Source organism: Bos mutus, chromosome 1, assembly GCF_027580195.1.
Source record: "Bos mutus isolate GX-2022 chromosome 1, NWIPB_WYAK_1.1, whole genome shotgun sequence".
Lineage (NCBI taxonomy): Eukaryota > Metazoa > Chordata > Mammalia > Artiodactyla > Bovidae > Bos > Bos mutus.
The window spans coordinates 116591377-116614659 of record NC_091617.1 but is presented as its reverse complement, the minus strand read 5'-3'; the positions used below and the strand labels follow the sequence as shown (position 1 = coordinate 116614659).

Here is a 23283-nt window from a genome sequence, read left to right as displayed (position 1 = left end):
AAACTCTAACTTGGGACTTGACTTTCAGTACTTATTCTGAATGTCTCTTGCTGCATCTGCTCCATTTCCTACTTGACTAGAGAGTTACTGAGAAATCTCATAGTGCATTTTCAGTATTTGCTACGTGATGCCCTCTACACAGCTATAGAATATCAGCAAAACTTGTGGATTATTCTCTCTTATTCTCTGAACTGTTTCAGAGTATAATGAACTGCTTCAAAGAGATCTGAAGGCCTCTAATGAAAGGTGTTTAGGACATGCCAAATACCATGGTTGCTATGAAAATTATCAGCCAACTAGAAACATTAGCTATTTTATGCCCAAAACAGTGTTTTAACAATGATTCATTTTTGGTCATTACATGATTATTCTGAGTTCTCATTATGTTAAAACTATATTGGCACCGAGAAAAAGTGTTTTCAAATTTGCCTTCTTTTATGTGATGGTTCCATCTCTCGTGTACCAACCATAAATTCTTTGCCTCTGGGACTGCAAATGCTTCAAGATGTAATGGAAAGTTGGTATCACGTGGCAAGACATTTGTTCCCACTGCAGAGTGAGTCCAGCTCTGAAATTGAAACCCTAATGAGAACAAGTATGTAAATGAGAGCAGCCAAACCAAACATGAAGAAAACAAAGCCCAAGGAGTCTATAAAAAAGATATTTTTTTAGTCTAGGTATTCATTAATGCATAACACTTAGACTTTATGAATTCAAAATAGACTTGTTTTTCCAATGTTTGTTACTATAGTGACATATCTATAAGAAAACTAAATAAGGTCTTTAACCCCTAGAGTGATTCTATTTATTAAATGTTCCTATGTAAAAGAAATGCTATTTAAACTAAACTATTACACAAAATATTTAAAATATTTCAATGTGCCTTGAGTTAAATATGATTAAGAATGACTAACGTCAAAGGAATGTGTATTCTTGATCAAAATTTCAACCTTCTGTTTTCTACAGAATACTACAGAATTCTCAAGGACTTCTACATATGATCCAATATATATAGCTTGCATATCTTCTGAAATTTCTGTAAAAATTAAAATTGCTTCGATAAAAATCTTCATCTAATTTAAATATTTTTTCTTTTAAAGATACATGTTACTGCAGTGAATTTCCCACTGTTCATGATTTTAGGCATATTGTTTTATTTTCATAATACTGAATGAAAATGTAGGATGTTATAAAAATGGAAAATTCATTTTTTTATACACTATCTATTGAGAATCTAATATGTGCCAGGCTCTATTATAGATTTTGGAAATATAAGAATGAACAAAACAGGTTAAAAAGACTTTGCCCTCTCCCTTTTTAATTTTAGTGTGGGAAGATAGACAATAAATAAAAGAATAACGTATTAGAAGGTAATAAGTACAATAGAGAAAAAGCAGGAAATAGGGATGGATGTGGGAGGAGCTTATCGTTTTAAATAGTCAGGGTAGTCACACTGAAAAGGTGATGTTTGAGCAAAGATTTGAAGAAGGTGAAGGAATTAGTCGTGCAAATATCTCAGAGAAGGAGCAGAAGGTACAGTAAGTGCAAAAGTCCTGATTCAGAAGGGTACCTTGAGGGAATCAGCCAATAACTAGCATATTCAAGTGTTCCCAAAGCTAAAGCACCCTTTAATGGATCATAGCCTTGTCTGAGCAAAGTGGCTCATGGAATTTAATAAAGTTATGAGCCATGCCATGCAGGGCCACCCAGGACAGACAGGTCATAGTGAAGAGTTCTGACAAAATGTAGTCCACTGGAAGAGGGAATGGCAATCCACTCCAGTATTCTTGCCTGGAGAACACCATGAACAGTATGAAGAGGCAAAACATATGACATTGGAAGAGAAGTCCCCCAGGTCAGAAGGTGTCCAATATGCTACTGGGGAACAGCAGAGGGCAGTTACTGATAGCTCCAGAAAGAATGAATCGTATGGGCCAAAGCAGAAATGACGCTCGGTTGTGGGTGTGTCTGGTGGTAAAAAAGCAGAGAGACAGTGGAGGACAAAGGAACCTGGTGTGCTGCAGTCCACGGGATTGCAATGAGTCAGATACAACTTAGCAACTGAACAACAACACAAAAGCTAAAGCAAAAATGTTTTGTGGATCCATGTATATGTTGGCCGTTGCACGCAAAACCAAGGCTCCAATCTTGTTTTTTGGAAGTCTAGATTTATAAAATCTTAAAACCAAAAAGTCATCAAAACCAAAAATAGTCCTCTCATTCAACCTGATTATTTTACAGATAAAGAATATGAGACCCAAAGAGGTGATGACCTGTGCAAGGACACATAGCTAGACAGAAAGATAGCTGCAGTGCATACGATAACAAAGGTGTCCTGACACACCCGTTGTATTCAGCTTTACTTCTCGAATTTTAAATATTTTTCCATTCATGTCCTTTTAATTCCTTTTTGAATTCCTTTTTTATCTCGTAAGTTTGTTCTTTAAAATGTTTCTGCATTAATTTAATTCATCTGAAAAAGCACTAATCATTCCAACTATTATCTTCTGATGGCATTCAAATATATAGTGCTTATGACGGGCACTTTGTCTTTGGACTGCAATTATGAAGTGCCATCTAACACAAAAGTAAAATTGTAGTCTCATATCTTCTTATGACCTTTATGAAGTCTCTTTTGGTTTAGGTAGTGTGTGTGAATACATTTTAAAAATATGATACTAATACATTAGGTGAAAATTTTATGTGATCATTGCAGAAAATTTGGAAACTGTTTTTAAAAATTAAACAAAAAAGCCTATAATCTTATCACCCAGAGACAGTCACCAAGTGCAGATATATTTTCCCCCAAATTGTTATCCTATGTGTACATGTAATTTTATCCCAAAGATGAGATACAATTTTGTTTAATGTTTTTTAACTTGATTATTTTACCATCATTTTTTAAATATCAAATAATGCCAAATGTTCATCTTTAAATGTTTTTACGTCTCCTGCATTGGTAGACAGGTTATTAATCACCAGCTCCAGAAAACAACAAAATTCTGTAAAGCAATTATCCGTCAATTAAAAAATAAATAAATTTTTTAAATAGTTTTGATTTTTGGAAATAAAAGTAAACCAAACGTAAAATTCATTACTAGGGTAGGCTAAAGAGTCTGGGTGACTTTTTTCCACTAATAACACAGTGTTATTGTAGAGTAATTTGATCAATATGCAAGCTGGTTTTCGAAAAGGCAGAGGAACCAGAGATCAAATTGCCAACATCCGCTGGATCATGGAAAAAGCAAGAGAGTTCCAGAAAAAAACGTCTACTTCTGTTTTATTGACTATGCCAAAGCCTTTGACTGTGTGGATCACAATAAACTATGGAAAATTCTGAAAGAGATGGGAATACCAGACCACCTGACCTGACTCTTGAGAAACCTGTATGCAGGTCAGGAAGCAACAATTAGAACTGGACAGGGAACAACAGACTGGTTCCAAATAGGAAAAGGAGTATGTCAAGGCTGTATATTGTCACCCTGCTTATTTAACCTCTACGCAGAGTACATCATGAGAAACGCTGGGCTAGAGGAAGCCCAAGCTGGAATCAAGATTGCCGGGAGAAATATCAATAACCTCAGATATGCAGATGACACCACCCTTATGGCAGAAAGAACTAAAGAGCCTCCTGACAAAAGTGAAAGAAGAGAGTGAAAAAGTTGGCTTAAAGCTCAACATTCAGAAAACTAAGATCGTGGCATCTGGTCCCATCACTTCATGGCAAATAGATGGGGAAACAGTGGAAACAGTGGCTGACTTTATTTTTTTCGGCTCCAAAATCACTGCAGATGGTGATTGCAGCCATGAAATTAAAAGACGCTTACTCCTTGGAAGGAAAGTTATGACCAACCTAGACCGCTTATTAAAAAGCAGAGACATTACTTCGCCAACAACAGTCCATCTAGTCAAGGCTATGGTTTTTCCAGTGGTCATGTATGGATGTGAGAGCTGCACTGTGAAGAAAGCTGAGCACCAAAGAATTGATGCTTTTGAACTGTGGTGCTGGAGAAGACTCTTGAGAGTCCCTTGGACTGCAAGGAGATCCAACGAGTCCATTCTAAAGGAGATCAGCCCTGGGTGTTCATTAGAAGCACTGATGCTAAAGCTGAAACTCCAATACTTTGGCCACCTCATGTGAAGAGTTGCCTCATTGGAAAAGACTCTGATGCTGGGAGAGATTGGGGGCAGGAGGAGAAGGGGACGACAGAGGATGAGATGGCTGGATGGCATCACCAACTCTATGGACATGAGTTTGAGTGAACTCTGGGAGTTGGTGATGGACAGGGAGGCCTGGCATGCTACGATTCATGGGGTCGCAAAGAGTTGGACACGGCTGAGCGACTGGACTGAACTGATGGTAAGAACTGGAGCGTCCCAGGTGACGTTAGTGGTAGAGAACCCCCCTGCCAACAACACAGGAGATATAAGAGATGGGGGTGGGGTTAGCGGTGGGTTGGATCCCTGGACAGGAAGATCCCGTAGAAGAGGGCATGGCAACCCACTCCAGTATTCTTGCCTGGAGAATCCCATGGGCAGAGAAGAGCCTGGAGGGCTACAGTTCATAGCGTCGCAAAGAGTCAGACAAAACTGAAGCGATTTAGCACGCATGCATGCATAGTAAGGGGCTTCCCTTGTGGGTCAGCTGGTAAAGAATCAGCCTACGATGAGGAAGACCTGGGTTGGGAAGATCCCCTGGAGAAGGGAAAGGTTTACCTACTCCAGTATTCTGGCCTGGAGAATTCCATGGACTGTATAGTCCATGAGGTCGCAAAGAGTCGACACGACTGTGTAACTTTTCACATGCATGTAAGAATTAATTTAACCTTCTTACACAAAGGACTGGAATCAGGAGAAGACAAAGGAAGGGGTGAAGAAAGTGGCTAGGCAAGTTGTGGCCACTAATACACCAGAGTGAAACCTCTTTAAAGAATGCTATCTTAGTGTTCTCTTGCTAACAAAGAAATAGCCCATGAAACCAAGTAAAACTCCCGAAAGGGAAATTAGATAGTAATCTCGTAAAGAAAGTAAACCCAGCAATACCAAAATGTATGGCCTTGCCTCCTACCTCTTCCAGAACGGTTCCTCCTCTGTGGCTCTTTTACGACTCACTGAATGCTTCAAAGTGTCCCTAGATTTATCTATGGATATTTTTATCTCATTGGAAAAATGAGGCTCAGTTCTGAGCCTCCCTAAAATTAGCTCTACTTGTTAGAAGTTCTTCTTGTCAGGGGGTTCTATCACACTCATCTAATGTTGCATTTAAGCAAAATGCAACTTTTTTCACCATTGTTTACAGGTTTCTTTTTCTTTATATGTGGCATTTTACATTCTTCTTGAGTAATCAAAATTACTGCAATTAAGTTAGTTAGGGTCTCATTGAGAAAAAGATTTATGAGTATTGATTTTGATTTAATCATTCATTTTGATTTTGATTTAACCTTTCATTTTGATATAAAGTTATTAAATCTCTATATAAGAACTGTCACATAGATTGTTAGATATTTCTACCACTTTGGTATGACACAATATGATAGCCCTATAAACTTGTCTTTGACTACATAATGAGAAGCTTAGCTTTGTCTAAACATAATACACAACATATTCTAAACTATGAGAGATTAAGAAAACAAAAAGGTTTCTTTTTAAATGTAAATCAGGTTACGTTAATCCTCTGCTTATAACCCTCCCGTGGCTTTCCATTATATTTAAAATAAAATACAAGTTTTTTTGCTTGGCCCCTGCTCCCTGCAGATGCTTCCAGCTCCCTCTCCACCACACACTGGTTTCCACCTCAGGGTCATTGTCTGCACCTGTCTCTCCTCCTTAAATGCTGGCTATTGACAATGAGCTTGCCCTTGACTCAAAAATGTCTTTCCATAGGCCCACCTGCCACACACCTAAGGTGCCCTGCCTCCCATCTCCCATGATTGTTTTCTTTCTTCTTAACTCTTGTAAATATTTGAAATTACAACTTTTTTTTTTTTTGCTTTTCAGTGTCTGTTTCCCTATTAAAACATAAGACCTTTAGAAGAAGGGACTTTCCTTTTCTAGTCTAATTCATAAGTGTTTTCCCAAGTCTAGAGAAGAGGCCAGCATATAGTGGGGCTTCTAAATATTTTTTGAGTGAAGAAACAAATAGATATTTAAAGCTGTTTATTCAGGGATTTCCCTGGTGGTCCAAGGGTTAAGACTTCACCTTCCAATGCAGGGGGTGCAGGTTTCATCCCTGCTCAGGGAACTAAGATCCTACATGCCTAACAGCCATAAAAACCAAAACATAAGACAGAAGCAATGTTGCAACAAATTCACTGAAGGCTTTAAAAGATGGTCCACGTTAAAAAAAAAAAATCTTTAAAGATGTTTGTTCAAAATATAAGGCTAATGTTACCAAGAGATTTTTTTCTTTCATCAAAACATAATATTTCCGATGAAAACGAAGTAAGCTGTAGTCAAGTTTTGATTTATGTTATTCACCTTTGTCTCTCTCTCTATAACATTCAGTAGTACCCTTAGCAATACACTTAGATGTTGTTAGAGTATTCAATAATGCCAATAAAAATAAACAATAAGAATACAAAAAAAAAAAAGCACAACTATTTAAGCATAGTAATTAAGCTGAAAGAAATTCAGTGGAGAATACTTGGATAATGTGAATGAATCATTACCACACAATTCCTCTTTCTTGGAAATATGCATTTTTGTGGAAAAGGTTGATTATCTTTTCCTTCAAGGGTAGAACTGCTGTATTGACAGAGTATCTATACAGCAAGTAAGAATGAAATTTTTATAAACAAAAAAATCTAGAATTAGATCAGTCAGTGAATGAACGTATGCAATATGCAAAAAAAGAAAAATTAGTATCAAAATCAAAAAAGACAGGCTGAAGATGGAGAAAATACCCTAAATGTTTGAAGACGAAAATATATTTGTAACTGGTCAATTTAGTTTAAAAATAGGTAAGTACCACAAAATGGATGCCACAATAATCACAATATGGTTATTCATTAGGGATTTGATGGCCATAACTGGAATGACCTTTCGGTTAGCATTTCACCTTAATTTTGCACTTTTCCCCTATTTCCCTTCTTTTCCAAAGATCCTAGGGAACAGATGGAAAGAGCAGTATTAATTTGCAGAGAAGCAGCTTGTTTCATGGACATTTTAAGTAACATACAAATCCTTGTACAAACATGGATCATGAGTTGAGCTTTTAATGAGAATGAATGCTGTCAGATTTGGATTTCAAGTATTCTAAAGTTAAATGCTAAAAGTGTTTTGTTCCCAATGACTAAAGAACTAGTTAGTTTTGAATTAAAACATAACTTCAAATACAAAGTAGTCAAGATTCCAGCTGTGCCTTTCAACCTTTTGTTCCTTTAAATTAAAAGTAGTCCCATCACCCAGGTTAGAATGACCATCAGATTATTAGCCAACCACACTTCAGTTCAGTTGCTTAGTCGTGTCCAACTCTTTGCGACCCTATGAACCACAGCATGCCAGTCCTCCCTGTCCATCACCAGCTGCCAGAGTCTACCCAAAACCATGTCCATTGAGTCGGTGATGCCATCTAACCATCTCATCCTCTGTTGTCCCCTTCTCCTCCTGCCCTCAATCTTTCCCAGCATCAGGGTCATTTCCAACAAGTCAGCTCTTCACATCAGGTGGCCAAAGTATTGGAGTTTCAGCTTCAACGTCAGTCCTACCAATGAACACCCAGGACTCATCTGCTTTAGGATGGACTGGTTGGCTCTCCTTGCAGTCCAAGGGACTCTCAAGAGTCTTCTCCAACACCACAGTTCAAAAGCATCAATTCTTCGGCGCTCAGCTTTCTTTATAGTCCAACTCTCACATCCATACATGACCGCTGGAAACACTTAGACCATCCTTTACGTCCAAATAACATGTATATAAATTTCTACTCAAACATATTTAAAAAAAACTTTGTAAGATGATAATATTAACATACACAGGGAACTATAATCCAGAAGTCTAGAAACTGACAATGTCTTTCAATGTTCTTTTGTGAGTGTAAAGTCATAACTTAAAGTTATAGGTATATCATCACTTGAAATGATACATAATCACAACTGTGCATATACCAACTTCATATACAAAGGACAGAATAGACAGTGATGATTCACATACCAAAGGATATGCTATTAAATGTTTGTAAATAAATAGCTCATCTCTGACAGAATACGTCTTCTTCCTAAAATCATGTACACCTCATAACTTTGTTTTTAATTAACAAATTGTATTGAAAATTTTACTACCAATAGCATCACATTCCCAAAGATGCCAAAGATATTATCTTCCCAAAGATGCCAAAACAGTGCTACATGTATTATCTTTTTCCATCCATTCTTTCTCTGGGGTTGGAAGTTTAACACCCCTTTACCACAATGTTGTTTCTTTTTAGTAACAGGAAAACTGAGGGATTAATAAAGACTTGTCAGTGATCACAAAACAAAGTGATAGCAAAACTGGAGATGTAGATTAATTTTATTCCAAGTGGTAACATAATGTTTAAAAAAAATGGTGGGGGGGATATAGTCATTAATAGATTTTCTTATTTAAGCTAGATTTCAAAACCACAGAATTAATGTTTTGGATTCTAAATTAAGTTCCATAATAAAAGAAAGTAGGCTTTAATAGGATATTTATTATTTAGTTCAAGATGCACCCTTTTCTTTCATCAAATTGCTATATTTTGCCTGAACGTCAAAGATCTTTGGGACTCAAGGAAATCTTCAATATTAAAAAAGGACATCATTGTTTGCTAGTATATCACTTTAGAAGAGTATCTAATAGAACTTTTCTTAAATGTGAAAATTTTACATACTTTGTTCTCAAAGTTTGTACATCTCAATTATATTTTTCTTTATAAAAGTATTCATGGAATTTCACTAGCCTTAGTCCTTTTCTGTTACACTTCTTTCCCTTTTGGAAAATAGTATAAAATGGCTTCACTGTCAGGGGTTATTAATAAGACATTATTCCATAAATGAGACCAAAGGTAAATCATAGTAATAAATGAAGTACTTATTATTTAGACAACTGATATTTACTTCTAACAAACGCTCTTGGAACCTGAAAATTAGTCCTCCGCTTTGTGTTTTTCTAACAATTTAGTGATAAAATTATAGAAAATAGGGACTTCCCTGGCAGTGCAGTAGTTAAGACTCCGTGCTTCCACTGTAGGAGGTGCAGGTTTGATCCCTCGTCAGGGAACTAAGGTATCACATGCTGCATGGTGCAGTCAAGAAAAAAAAACTTTTTTAGTATAGAAAATAAATTCAAGTTATTTCTAAATTCCAGAAAAATTTCTTTGCTGGAATAAAAACCATCCAATTCCTAATTCACACAAGATAATGCTCAATAAATGTCACTGTCTGACTGGTAGTATTAATTCTAAAGAGTTACTTCTCTTTACCTAGGCAATTGCTTCATTTTTACTGAAAGTATAGCTTTCTTTTCTCTATCCCAGAGTGTTTAGATTATATACTATTACTATTTTAAATATCATATTCATTCATTGAGAAAAAAAAAAGTCAGGTTTTCTTGAGTATCTCTGGTTTACATCCCAGGATCTTGTGACTATAAAATAGTTTTCCATCTGGGAATCAATGTTTTCAAATTGTAGTGCTGGAGAAGACCCTTGAGAGTACCTTGGATTGCAAGGAGATCAAATCAGTCAATCCTAAAGGAAATCAACTCTGAATATTCATTGGAAGCATTCATGCTGAAGCTGAAACTCCAATACTTTGGCCACCTGATGTGAAGAGCCAATTCACTGGAAAAGACCCTGATGCTAGGAAAGACTGAAGGCAGGAGAAGAAGGGGATGACAGAGGATGAGATGGTTGGATGGCATCACTGATTCATTGGACATGAGTTTGAGCAAACTTGGGGAAACAGTGAAGGACAGGGAATCTTGGCATGCTGCAGTCCATGGGATCCCAAGGAGTCAGACATGACTTAGTGACTGAACAACAAATTGATAAGGGTAGATGATAACCTAGTAAAATTTGGGGGCATGATGCTCTCACGTGATGAAAAGATCTTTCTGCCATAATTGTTTCGTGTTTTGTTTCGTTTTTTCCCAATCAGTGGAAATATTCCTTAGTTTCTAAGTCATTTTCCCCCCTAAATTATGTCAGATTAAGTCTTTGAGGGAAGAATCAAGCACAGGACAGTCAAGTTGGAAGTGCTAGAGCAGTAACCAAGGAGTCCCACAGTTTCCACCTGCAGTTTCTGGGTCAGGCAAGAAACAAGGATAGTTGCCTTAATACAGCCAGCCTTGAGTTTTGGTACTCCAGGGAGCTTTCCAGTTCCAGTGAGTTATACTACCAAGTTACTTATTATGAACTTTATACACACACACACACACACACACACACACGTTGTTGTTTCTTCACTAAGTCGTGTCTGACTCTTTTGCAATCCAATGGACTGTAGCCCACCAGGCTCCTCTGTCCATGGGATTTCCCAAGCAAGAATACTAGATTGGTTTGCCATTTTCTTCTCCAGGGGATCTTCCCAAGCCAGGGATTGAACCCATGTGTCCTTCATTGGCAGAAGATTCTTTACCACTGAGCCACTCAGGAAGCACCCCCCACCCCAACACACACATACATACTTGAATGTATATCCTGCTTTTAGTTACATGTTGGCTTTTAATTTTTTGTGGGCCAACCAGAAATTACATAGCTTTTTGTAGTTTCATCACAGTTATATGATTTTTTTGTTTGATATAAAATTTCAAACTTATTTACATAAAGCAAAGTTCTTATCATTTCTTAATAGAAATTTTATGCAATGAATTCCTTACATTTTTAAATAGAAAATGTATAAAAGAAGCTAGGGCCTTAAAAGCTTTTGAAAACTTACTTTCAAGATAACTATATTATTAGTTTAAACACACACAAATCCTTCAACAGATAAATAAAAATTCTAACTTTATAAATCTTATTTTTTGCTAAGATGCCTTTAACATCTTTAACTCTATCCTTACTAGAAGTATAGCCCATTACTGATGTCTTCTAAGTTACCTTTGTCATCACTTTCATTTCATAATATATCCTTTAAGGAGAAATAGTCTTATGGATTACTTAACATCTTAAATGTTTCCTTTAAATATAAGAGTAGCATAACAAGTAATCGAGAAATTGATGTGGGATTCCCCTGATGGTCCAGTGGTTAAGAATCCACCTTCCAATGCAGGGGACATGGGTTCAATCCCTGGTCCAGGAACTAAGAGTCTACATACCATGGGGCAACCAAGTCCAAGCACCACAACTAAGGCCTGACATAGCCAAATAAACAGTGGATCACAATAGACTGTGGAAAATTCTGAAGGAGATGGGAATACCAGACCACCTGACCTGCCTCTTGAGAAATCTGTATGCAGGTCAGGAAGCAACAGTTACAACTGGACATGGAACAACAGACTGGGTCCAAGTACGTCAAGGCTGTTAATTGTCACTCTGCTTATTTAACTTCTATGCAGAGTACATCATGAGAAATGCTGGGCTGGATGAAGCACAAGCTGGAATCAAGATTGCCGGGAGAAATATCAATAACCTCAGATATGCAGATGATACCACCCTTATGGCAGAAAGTGAAGAAGAACTAAAGAGCCTCTTGATGAAAGTGAAAGAGGAGAGTAAAAAAGTTGGCTTAAAGCTCAACATTCAGAAAACTAAGATCATGGCATCTGGTCCCATCACTTCATGGGAAATAGATGGAGAAACAGTGGAAACAGTGGCAGACCTTATTTTTGGGGGCTCCAAAATCACTGTAGATGGTGACTGAAGCCATGAAATTAAAAGACGCTTACTCCTTGGAAGGAAAGTTATGACCAACCTAGATAGCATATTAAAAAGCAGAGACATTACTTTGCCAACAAAGGTCCGTCTAGTCAAGGCTATGGTTTTTCCAGTGGTCATGTATGGATGTGAGAGTTGGACTATAAAGAAAGCTGAGCGCCGAAGAATTGATGCTTTTGAACTGTGGTGTTGGAGAAGACTCTTGAGAGTCCCTTGGACTGCAAGGAGATCCAACCAGTCCATCCTAGAGGAGATCAGTCCTGAGTGTTCATTGGAAGGACTGATGTTGAAGCTGAAAATCCAATACTTTGGCCACCTGATGTGAAGAGCTGACTCACTTGAAAAAACCCTGAGGCTGGGAAAGACTGAAGGCGAGAGGAGAAGGGGACGACAGAGGATGAGATAGTGGGATGGCATCACCAACTCAATGGCCATGAGTCTGAATAAGCTCTGGGAGTTGGTGATGGACAGGGAGGCCTGGCATGCTGCAGTCCATGGGGTTGCAAAGGGTTGGACATGACTGAGTGACTGAACTGAAGTGACATATATGTATATATGAAGTTGATGTAATAATATAATGCAATTGGACAAGCAGGCATAAAATATTTACTTTTCCAAAAGCTGCCCACATAATATCACCCATTGATCATCACTTTTAACAATCTAGTAAATCAATCCAAAATGAAGTTTTTATAAACTCATATTTGATGTAACCAGTTGATCTAACTTATTGATGGAAAACTGTCTCTAACAATTACTGAAATTACAGATTTAGTAATGAAACATTCCATTAGCTATTTTTGCCACAATAGCAGCATTATGTTATCCTTGGTTCCTTTACTCTCTCCCGTCCCCTTAAGAAGCAGGGATTTTATTATGTGGTCTTATTTCAAATCCTGACCTCAGTCATTTGGTTTGGAATACATAATTTCTCCTAAAGTTTAATGACATAGACATATCCTTGTATATTATTTTCAACTAATGACCTAAAAAGTTCTCTGAAATTTTAAATTATCAAAAGATCCTTTGGGATAAAAAATATTTCTATTCTTCAAAGATTAGAGAACTGAATACAATAATTACCTTGATTTATGTCAGTCATGATATGATTGCTAAAGCTGTAATAGATATTAAACTTTGAATTCCATCAAGACACTTTAGATTTTACCTAAACGATGTGTCAAAGAGCCACCTTCCTCTTTTTTTAAAAACTACTTAAAAGAACGACGTTACCATTTTCTTTTGCCAGAGAGTAACTAAATGATGGTAAATTCTCCAGTACTTGCATAGCTGCTTTCTGGACAGGAAAGAGTGCTTTCTAACTTGCTCTGATTGTTCATGGCCCAATCCAAGCCATCTAACACTCTGGCTCTAAGAGTTTCAGAATAAACAGAAGAAAGAACTACAACTATTTAACGCAGTAGGTTCTACATTTATGGAGCCCATAAGCTGATTTCATGCTGAAAGTAAAAACAGTCTCAAGATGTTTAAACGAACTCTTCGATGCTGGAATCACAACAAACTCAGGAAAATTAGGAATATATTGGTAACCTCTAATCTTTTTTTAAACTGACCTCATCCTGGGCAAGTAACCATCTCCTGATGCCATTGTTGGAGACTAAAATTTCTGGCTGAAAGATCCTTTTTCTGACTCAATCTGGCTTGCTATTCTTGGTTAATCGTCCTCATTTCTCTCAATATTTCACTCTTCTGACTATAGTGGATAAAATTCATTTTCAGGAAAGGCTTTTTATAAGTGATTCGGTTCCTCCAGCCGTCTCCCTCTTTATCCTAGCTAAATCCCCCAACCTCCATTCCTATCGCCTTCTTTCACTAAGATTTTGCTAAACATTAGACACAGCAAGCACATGACCTCCAGTTTCCAAAGTCTCCGAATAAACCGATATAAAAACCTTCAGTTGGCGCGGCTGTAAGTTTTCCTAGAGTTGGAATTTAAGAGTCTTTAGTTCTTCAACTCTTAAAGACGTACAGGGCAAAATTTAAATTTAAAAAATTTTTTAAATTAAAAAAAAAAAAACCGCTCCCCGTTTTAACCTTTAGCCCCGCCCACTACCCCCCAGCCTCCACGCGAAACTCTGCAGGAAACCGGAGGGGGCGGGGCGGTGACGTCACGACGCCGGTGCGTCACGGAACGGCGGCGGCTGCGGCGCTGGCGGTGGCTGCGGCAGCGGCGGCATTTTAGTCGGCAGCGGCGGCGGCAGCGGGGCTGCTGCTCCTCCCAGCATCCCTGGCGCGGCCATTTCAGCCCCATCTTGGCCGAGGGGAGGGAGCTGCAGCCGCCGCTTCAGCAGTTTGAATTTCAGTTTCTACACGGCCTGCGAACCGGGCGCACCGAGGAAGAGTGGAAGAAGCTACCGCAGCTACCTCACACAGCCGGCGCGCCGTCGCTTGCCGGCCTGCCGGCCGCCGCCCCTCACTCTCTCAGGAGCCGCGAGGGGAAGGCCGAGACCGCCGCCACCGCCCGCCCGCGGGGGTGGCTCCCCCTGTATAGGGGAGGACCGAGCCGGCTTTCCCCTCCCCCGGAGCAGGTTTCCGCCTGAGACAGTCGACATGTCCCTGGGACTGAGCTCCGGCTAGAGCCGGGGAGGGAGGGCCGCCCGCCCGCGCCGAAGCTCCGCCACCCGCCCGCAGCTCCTGGCTGAATCAGGAATCCCTGGCTCCGGACTCGCCACCCTGCTTCCCTCGGCGTCCGAGAGCCCGGAGCTGACGCCGGCACTGGTTCGAAGAGCCGGAGCGGGGCAGCACCGCCCCTCACGCCGCCGCCGCCTCCCCTTCGCCCTCCCACTCCCACCCCCAGCCTAGGCCTGCTGACCGCGCGGAGCTGGATTGACCACGGCGGCCCGAAGACGCGAGGAGGAAGCAGCCGACCCGCCCCTGGGATAGTGCTCTCGCCGCCACTGGGGGGATTGAATTGAGGCGCCGCGACTGCGGGAGGCGAGAAGGAAGGAGGAGCCGCCGCACGAGTGAGACGGGGGCAGAGCCGTAGAGACAGATTCGGATAAGGAAACGGGAGGAGGATGTCTCACGGAGCGGCCGGCGCCCGGATCAGCCCGTGACTCTTAGAGCGGCGGGCCTCAGACCCCAGCACGGACGCGGACTTTGTCTTTGGGGGCCAGTGTTCTGCCCTTCCTGGTTTCTGGCAAGATCGCGGAGGAGCCGGGTGCCTCTCTGCCCTTCCAGCCTTCCTCACCATGTCCAAGATGCCGGCCAAGAAGAAGAGCTGCTTCCAGATCACCAGTGTCACTACGGCCCAGGTGGCTACTAGCATCACCGAGGACACCGAGAGCCTGGACGACCCGGATGAGTCACGCACGGAGGACGTTTCTTCCGAGATATTCGACGTTTCTCGGGCCACGGATTACGGCCCCGAGGAGGTCTGCGAGCGCAGCTCCTCCGAAGAGACGCTCAACAATGTTGGGGATGCGGAGACTCCCGGAACCGTCTCCCCCAACCTTCTCCTGGATGGACAGCTGGCGGCCGCTACAGCCGCTCCGGCGAACGGAGGAGGAGCCGTTTCGGCCCGGAGCGTGGCCGGGGTGCTGGCCAGCACCCTGTCGCCGGCCGCCACCTCAGTCCCCTCCTCGGGGGCCCCCGGCGCCCCCCCGGTCACAGGGCCGTCCGCCACGCCAGGAACTGCCGCCTCATCGCAGCCCCCCACCACTTGTAGTTCGCGTTTTCGCGTGATCAAGCTGGACCATGGCAGCGGGGAGCCTTATAGACGCGGCCGATGGACGTGTATGGAATACTATGAGCGGGATTCCGATAGCAGCGTCCTGACCCGGTCCGGGGATTGCATTAGGCACAGCAATACTTTTGACCAGACTGCGGAGCGAGACAGCGGCCTGGGCGCCACCGGAGGGTCGGTGGTGGTGGTGGTGGCCTCCGTGCCGGGCGCGCATGGGCCTGACTCGGGAACTGACAGCTCCTTGACTGCTGTGTCACAGCTACCCCAGTCGGAGAAAATGAGCCAACCCGCCCCGGCCCCGCCGCAGAGTTTTGGCGTTGGGCAGCCGCAGCCGCCGCCGCCGCCCGTAGGTGGGGCTGTGGCTCCAAGCTCGGCTTCGTTGCCGCTGTTCCCGGGAGCCGCGGCCGGGCCGCCGCAGAGGTTGGCAGCCCCGCCGCCCAGCCAGGCCCAGGGCGCCGGGCCCCCGGGGCCCAACGGACAGGGCCTGCCGCTGACGAATGTAACCCTGGCGCAGCCCGGCCTTGCTGTGGGCGCTGCCACCGCGCCCCCGCCCCAGCAGTTCGCGTATTCTCAGCCTCAGATGCCGCCGGGCCATCTGCTGCCCGTCCCGCCCGCCGCCCAGAGTGAGTACCTGCAGCCGCACGTGGCCGGCCTGCAGCCGCCCAGCCCGGCGCAGCCCTCTTCCGCGGGCGCAGCAGCGGGTCTCGCCGCGGTCGCCGGTCTCCCCGCGGGCACCGGCCAGAACGCCGCCTCCACTGGCGCGCAGGTGATGGGTGCGCCCTCCTTGCCCGGAGAAGCGGTGGCCCCTGGGCCGGGCCCCGCGACCGGAGGACCGGCCGCGCCGGGTCAGCCGGCCGGAGTGCCCGCGGCTGCCGTGGGAGGCACGGCGCCGTCGGGCCTGGTTCCCGCCGGGGTCGGGCAGCCGCAGGCCGCGCCTCCGCCGCAGATGAGTGGCAGCGGCGCGCCGTCGGTCGTGCCCAGCGGCCCTCTCGCCGTGGTGCCCGGAGTTGCCAACGTGCCTGCAGCCGCGCCCGCTCCCAGCGTGCCTAGTGTGTCGACGACTTCTGTTACTATGCCAAATGTTCCCGCGCCCCTGGGCCAGGCGCCGCAGCTTTGCAGCCAGCCTCCGGTCAGCAGGAGCGGCAGCAGCATCCAGCACGTGGGGCTGCCCTTAGTGCCCGGCACAGCCAGTGCCCCGACGAGTCTACCGCAGTCTGACCTGAGCCAGTTTCAGACTCAGACCCAGCCTTTAGTCGGGCAAGTTGACGATACTAGAAGAAAATCAGAACCCCTACCTCAACCACCACTTTCTCTCATTGCTGAAAATAAGCCTGTTGTGAAGCCTCCTGTTGCAGATGCCCTGGCAAACCCCCTTCAGTTAACACCCATGAACAGTCTCGCCACCTCTGTATTCAGCATAGCTATTCCTGTTGATGGTGATGAAGACAGGTATGGAAATCTTATTTGAAATATTTGATGGGAATGCTTGACCAAACATTGTAGTTTAGGATGCAGTTGTGGGAGATTCTTTTGTTTCTTTTTTCCAATTTGAGGACCTTAACATTTCTAAATATAAAAGATAGTTTGTATTTAATAAAATTGATTTATCGGTTCTTGAAAAGACATTCGTTTTAAATTACTGATGTAAAAAATGGTAGAATTGATGTCATAGCTGTTTATAAGCACCAAAATGGATAGGAATGCAGCATTGTTGGTTCGAAAGGGTGGATATTAGTTTAATCTTCTCGTTTTGTAGGTGGTAGCTAGTAGGTTATGCCCCGTACGATTGTCCCTTTATTAGATGTCGATCACACTTGAACACTTAATGGCAGAGTGTTTTGTCAGTGTGAGTTTTGAGACTAAGACATAAAATGAGTTAAGACTCCCATTCTGGAAAACCAGGAGGCCCTGTAATAGAGGAATAACCATGTAAGGTATCTCCAGTGTATCTGGAAAGGGTGGAGAGATAATGATGAAATGTCAAATTCGGCTTTGAAGATCCTGTCTTCGGCCCTTTAATAAAAGAGGACAGGCCAGGAGGCTTCCCAGTGACTTTTTTTAAGATGCCTTTTTTTTTTTTTTAAAAGGCAGAAAGTGTATTGAAAAGATGTTCTTATTTTCATCAATCTTTTTACTTTAGAAAGGGGAGATATGAGACTCTGACAGAAGGGAAAGCTGTAGTTCTTAAAAATTAGGGTGATTTTATAGTAAAAATATGAACGTTAACAACTGGTTCCCTCTAGGGGGGATGCTTTTTAAACAGTTCAAGGGCAGATTGGTGTACTGCCATACCAAGTCCACTACAGTTGATGTTTGGTTATGGTTTAATAAGGATTTCAAGTGGTTTTGAGGAAATGTCACATGAAAATTTGACGTAGTATGTATAATGCAAATTTTAAAAAACTAGCTTATTACCAAAAATTACATTTAAAAATCACAGAGAGTTTCAGGTACTTCACAGTTAGAAATTTATTTTCTGGGGTTTTTGTTTTGAGAAAGGTTTAATTTTGTATGTGGTAAAGGATCAGAAGTACCTTTATAGATTTCTGGAGTAATTGGTATCTAGAATACGATGAGACCTGTTAAAACTTTTTCTTCTTATTTTCTTCTGAGTTTCTGCACATTCTTTTCATTTTGAATTATCCTTGTATTTTTGTTACATACTTCTGTAGGTTTGAAATGCTCACTGAAATTCATCCTCTCTTCAAAGTTCATCTTTTTTAATAGGAGATTTGCTTGTGGGGTATCTTTATTTTGAGAACCCTTAGAGAATACCACATGTCCATAAATGAGCTCAACTAGTCACTGAGAAATTTTATGTGGATGGGACTACCAAGTAAAGACTGATTCCACAAGCCACTCAGAAAAATCCTTCTCTACATTTTCTGCCATATTTCACTTTTCACACATTGGTGCACACCTGAAATGCCATTTGAGTTTATTTGTTCACCTTTGGTAATAATCAGCATCTTCCCTTTTCTAGCTGCCAGAAACCAGTTTTTTTGATGAGTTGGTTAATAATCATTTGTTTACCTCTCTGTTCCTGTTGTACATCCCCCCACCTCATATCTCTTCAAGAAATAATGACTGGTTTCTCAGCCCCTCAGCACCCCAAAAAAACACATGCACACCTGTGAACTGAATGTATTTTTCTGTCCTTCATACCTCTCAGTTTTTTTGCATTTATATTCGCCAGAACTTTAATGTGATGATATGGTATGAAGCAGAGAGATCTGTTGATAAATGGGAACTCTGGGTTGTATCCTTTAGGATATGACCTCAAGGATGCATTTATTTCTTCTCTTTATTAAAAGAGTTGGTAATTTCAAGAATCTTATTTCCAAACCTACCACTATCTGAATTACAGATACTACTGTATCAGAGTTCTTATCAATTTTAACAGTTAACCAGTGCTGGGGTTTTCCTGTGTGTATCCTCCTATTTTAAATGTGGCACTTCCCTCCCCCACCCAGTCTTTTAAAATCTTCATTGCTTATCAAATGTGCATTTCTAATTTTTGCTATAGTCTTTCATTGGTTTCTGATTTAACATGCCAGTTTCTAAGATGTAATCTTACACATTTGACTGTTTTGTCACTGGACCAACACACCTGGTGAAGGAATAAATCCATTAAGTAGAAATAGTTTGGGGGTCTTTTTAAATTTGTTTTTTAATATGATTTTAAGTTGCCTTTTATTGAAATCTTCATACAGTTTTATTTGCAGTCATTCAGATGTAAACAAAATATTGGAGTGAGAGGTCTTGAGTAATTATTAATAGGTTGACAAATTTCAGATCCTTAAATATTTTTTTAAAAGATGTTTGCTTTTTAAAAAACCATTAAGATGTTAGTAAACACAATCTATTTCTTTGAGAAAAGGAAGGAAAATGGAAAATAAAAAGATTCAGGTGGTTTAAGTTGATATATTAAACACTCTATCTTGTAGATATTGGTTCTGTTACTTAATACAAGGATCTGTATTGGCTCATTTTGAGACCATTTATTTTAAAGAATCAGACCTTATGTACTATCCTATTTTTAAAGGGACTGATGGTTTTGTATGCCAAGTAAGAAAAGTCTTGAAGTTCTCAGTTAACATTGCCCATTGACCTTATATTGTTAATTAGCATAACATTTTATATCATTCTAGCTTAATGGTCAGTTGTTGAGATTATTTAAATTGATTTTGCGTAAACTGGAGGATGTAATAGTGGTTGAAAACATGATTCATAAAAAATACATAGACATTTCTACAGTAAAGGTTACAAAAAATTTTTAAACTACCTATAGGCTTAACAGACTCCAATTTGGTAAAAGGGGGTGGTGCAAAATCTTACTGGCCCTTTTGGAAAAGGAACACAGCACAGATCGTTTTCCATAGATAACTGACCAATGTGAACTCTGTAGGCCACATTCCAGGAACTCATGAATGGCTGCAATTGTGAACTGTCAACTGCAACCAGAAGACTGTTGAAAACCTGATTGTAAGGATCCTCTAGTGGCAGATATCTTTATATCTTGTTAATAGTTTTATTTGTGTAGTTTGCTAATGACTGCTGATAAAAGAGTATAAATTGTGAGTGTTAAGTGGTGTGTCCTGGTATGTGCTATAAACACAGATTTTGTTTGTATAGTTGTATACATAGATACGTGTATGAGATATACATATACTTTTTTTAATGAAGTTTTTTTTTTTTTACTTGACATTTAAGAGAATTACGTAAATGTGTATCAGGAGGCAAAACTGTCACTCTTACTGTGTTTTAAAAACCTGTAAGTAACTTTCCAGAGCTCTGAAAAAACTTAACTGCATTTAGTCTTTAAAAGTGAAAGCTCCTTACTTGAATCTGTATTTCTTTGGGAGCTTATGGTTCCTTATCGATATTGAATTTTGCCTTGTGGCTTTATAGTTGATGTTTAAACCACATACTAGATACCATCTTATGCCTAAGTACTCTTACTAAGGATTTTGTAGTCAAAGTTTGATTGACATCAAATGAGTGACATTGTTATTTAGTATAAAAACTGATATTGATGCATTCATCAGAGTGCCTCACTGGTATGCTTTAGTCATAAAACCTGGCTCTAAGTCAAGGACATTATCATACATTTCCAGAAAGGCCAATGATCAAAAAGTGTCTGAAATTCTTAAAACCAGGAATTGTATCAGCAGGCATATGGCCTTTTTTATTCACGGTGACACAGTTGTTTAAAATTTTCTGTGAACTAAATTGTATGGACTGAACATTGGTTAACTTCTTTGGAAAATATAAGGGCTTTTATGTGTGTGGGTAAGATACATTGCCAAGTTAACGAATTTATTAACAGTCTTTTTCCTGAAAGGGATGGAGGGTATTTTGAATTATAGTGAGAAGTTTTTCTTTTTTTTTTCAGTACTGGTAGTGGGGTATATATTTTCTCCCTTATGAGAATAAATGTAAGACCAGTCTGTTCTTTGGGAATTTTGATAGCACTAATTTGGAAATAATAAAACATGATACTAGATTTATGACCTGGTACTTGGTAATTCAGTTGGTAAAGAATCTGCCTGCAGTGCAGGAGACCTGGGTTCCATCCCTGGGTTGGGAAGATCCCCTGGAGAAGGAAACGGCAACCCACTCCAGTATCCTTGCCTGGAAAATCTCCTGGACAGAGGAGCCTGGTTGGCTGCAGTTCATGGGGTCGCAGAGAGTCGGGCATGACTGAGCACACTTAGTCTTTCTAAGCACCAGAAGTTGGAGGGCCTCTAGAGTCCTCTAGTAACAAAGAGCTGCCCCACCAATCAGATGGTAAAGAAATCAAAATGAATCTCTTTCCTGAGGAATGGTTTGATAGGGGAGTATAAAAGAACATTGACTTTTTTTTCCCTAAAATGGTAGACGCTGAGGGGTTTAGGGAGTAGGAAGTAATAGCAGATAACCAAGACAGAAGTAAATATAGTGAAATAATATGGAATATGGTCTCAAAAGGAATAGGAACCATACCATGTTACTAGTAAGGAACAATGGTCTAATTTCTTCTTTTAATAATTGTTTTAGACCAGTATGTATTTGCTTTTCCAGAAAGATACTATTTCTTAATTGAATTACTCTTTAAATAGAAGAGAGGCTTTACAAAAACAGGTATATCTGGTTAAATGTAGCCTGAATAATAATGTTCTAAGGAATCTTTGTATTAGTGGGAAGAGCAGATTTTTAATAAGAAGTCTTAATTGTTGACAGTGTTGAAGGGATATGTGTAGCAAAATTTCTGAATTGTAATAAATCCCTTAAGTTTTTTTCTTTATACTAAATCAGTAGTCTTGTGATTTGAAGCTGTTCTTTTAAATCATGTAATACAAATTACTGCATCCACAAAGAATATGCATTCCTGAGTCATTTGTATAATTAGGTCTTTACCAGAATAATTCTTGAACATACCAGATGATTCAATATTTGTTATATTCTTAACCTGGCTTTGCTTAGGGTAAAAATTGGGACTCCTCTGTAAAGATTTAGGAACAGTAATTTGTATCATTCTTATACATTATTACATGATTTTTCATAATATATTTTAATGTATACTCTTCCGATTTTGACTGGTAACGTTAAGGTATATTGATTATCTGCTCTACTTCTAAAAAGTATGTGATTGGTTCTCCTTTTAAATCAGGTGAATTAAATTTCATCTATGCTACTTTGGACTGCTTACCACTCAAATTTAAAGCCTCAAGTCAGGTTAAAAGTTTTTAGTTTTAGTTTTATGTCTTTGTACTCAAGCTACCTTTTGTTTAAAAAAAAACGAACTCATACTCTTTAAGTTGTACATTTATATATGACGGTTATGTGAAAATTTTGTAGATCATTGAGTTAATACTGTTCACCATGGACATAGACGATTAGTAAACGTCCTGATAATTAATACTCATCACAGTAGGCAAGACAAATAAGTGAAGTCTAAATGTTAAATTACTTAAAACGTCCTTTCCCATAAACTCTTACTAAAATCTGATTAAAGAATATAGATATCCAGAAGAGAAACTGATTAATTTGTCAATTATTGTAAATAATGCTAGTGTGTTTTAAATGTTATCTGTAAAGATTTAGGCTATCCATCTTCATTGTTACACAAGTAAATTGTTTAATCTGTGTATGAAGGATACTCAGTTTAAGGCTGACTAGTTTCTAAAATAGAACTAGAATTCAGTTTTAATAACTGGTATTATAAGTAAACCAAAACAAATCCATGTTATATGGTCTACCTAGCTTTTGAAAACAAAGGAGAGGGGGTTCTTGATCAAATAATCTATAGTGTGTTTAGTTATGTACCATACGGCATATCATGAGTGACCATTACAGATGATGGAATCAAGAGTCTTCGGTTTTGATCCAAAAATGAAATTGCATGGCATGGATATAATTAGAGAAAAGGAGACGTTGGTTCGGGCCAGAAAAATTCATGATATAATAAGTGGTTCAGAAACTTGTGTTCTAATCCTGGCTTTTCCACCATTTAGCTGATTTATTTGGTCAAGTCATTTAATTTTCTTGGTTTTCCTCATTGGTAAAATTAAAATTTGAGCCTTTGGTCAGACTTTAAGATTCCCTAAGTCCATACATGAGAGAGCTGCCAACTTAAACCTTCCTCTTGGTAAAACCCTTTTCCTGCCCTTAGACTAGTGTGTGACCCCAAAAATGAAGTTTACAAATACTCTGTAAGCAGGTTGAATGCCCAGAAAAACATTTGAAGTGGCAGTATGTCAATCAT

The 23283-nt window shown here is 40.5% G+C and overlaps 1 protein-coding gene and 1 long non-coding RNA gene across 8 annotated transcripts in view; one reads left to right on the top strand and one right to left on the bottom strand.

Annotated features, from left to right (window-relative positions):
* Positions 1-16297, bottom strand: part of LOC138988608 (uncharacterized) — a 36949-nt gene extending 20652 nt beyond the window's left edge. For 2 of the 3 annotated variants that reach the window (XR_011464880.1, XR_011464883.1), the window contains exon 1: positions 16168-16297. This is a non-coding gene — a long non-coding RNA (uncharacterized lncRNA). Of the gene's footprint in view, positions 1-467; positions 1004-16167 lie in introns of those variants that run through there. The other variant, XR_011464882.1, reaches the window with a different exon arrangement.
* TSC22D2 (TSC22 domain family member 2) overlaps positions 13993-23283 on the top strand; it is a 45995-nt gene continuing 36704 nt past the window's right edge. For 2 of the 5 annotated variants that reach the window (XR_011464876.1, XM_070374770.1), the window contains exon 1: positions 13993-16985. Coding sequence is in view for 3 of the 5 variants with exons in the window: in XM_070374770.1 (XP_070230871.1) it covers positions 15043-16985 (1943 nt within the window). In the remaining 2 variants the exon portion in view is untranslated. The remainder of the gene's footprint in view (positions 16986-23283) is intronic. The other 3 variants (XR_011464878.1, XM_070374761.1, XM_070374765.1) reach the window with 3 other exon arrangements.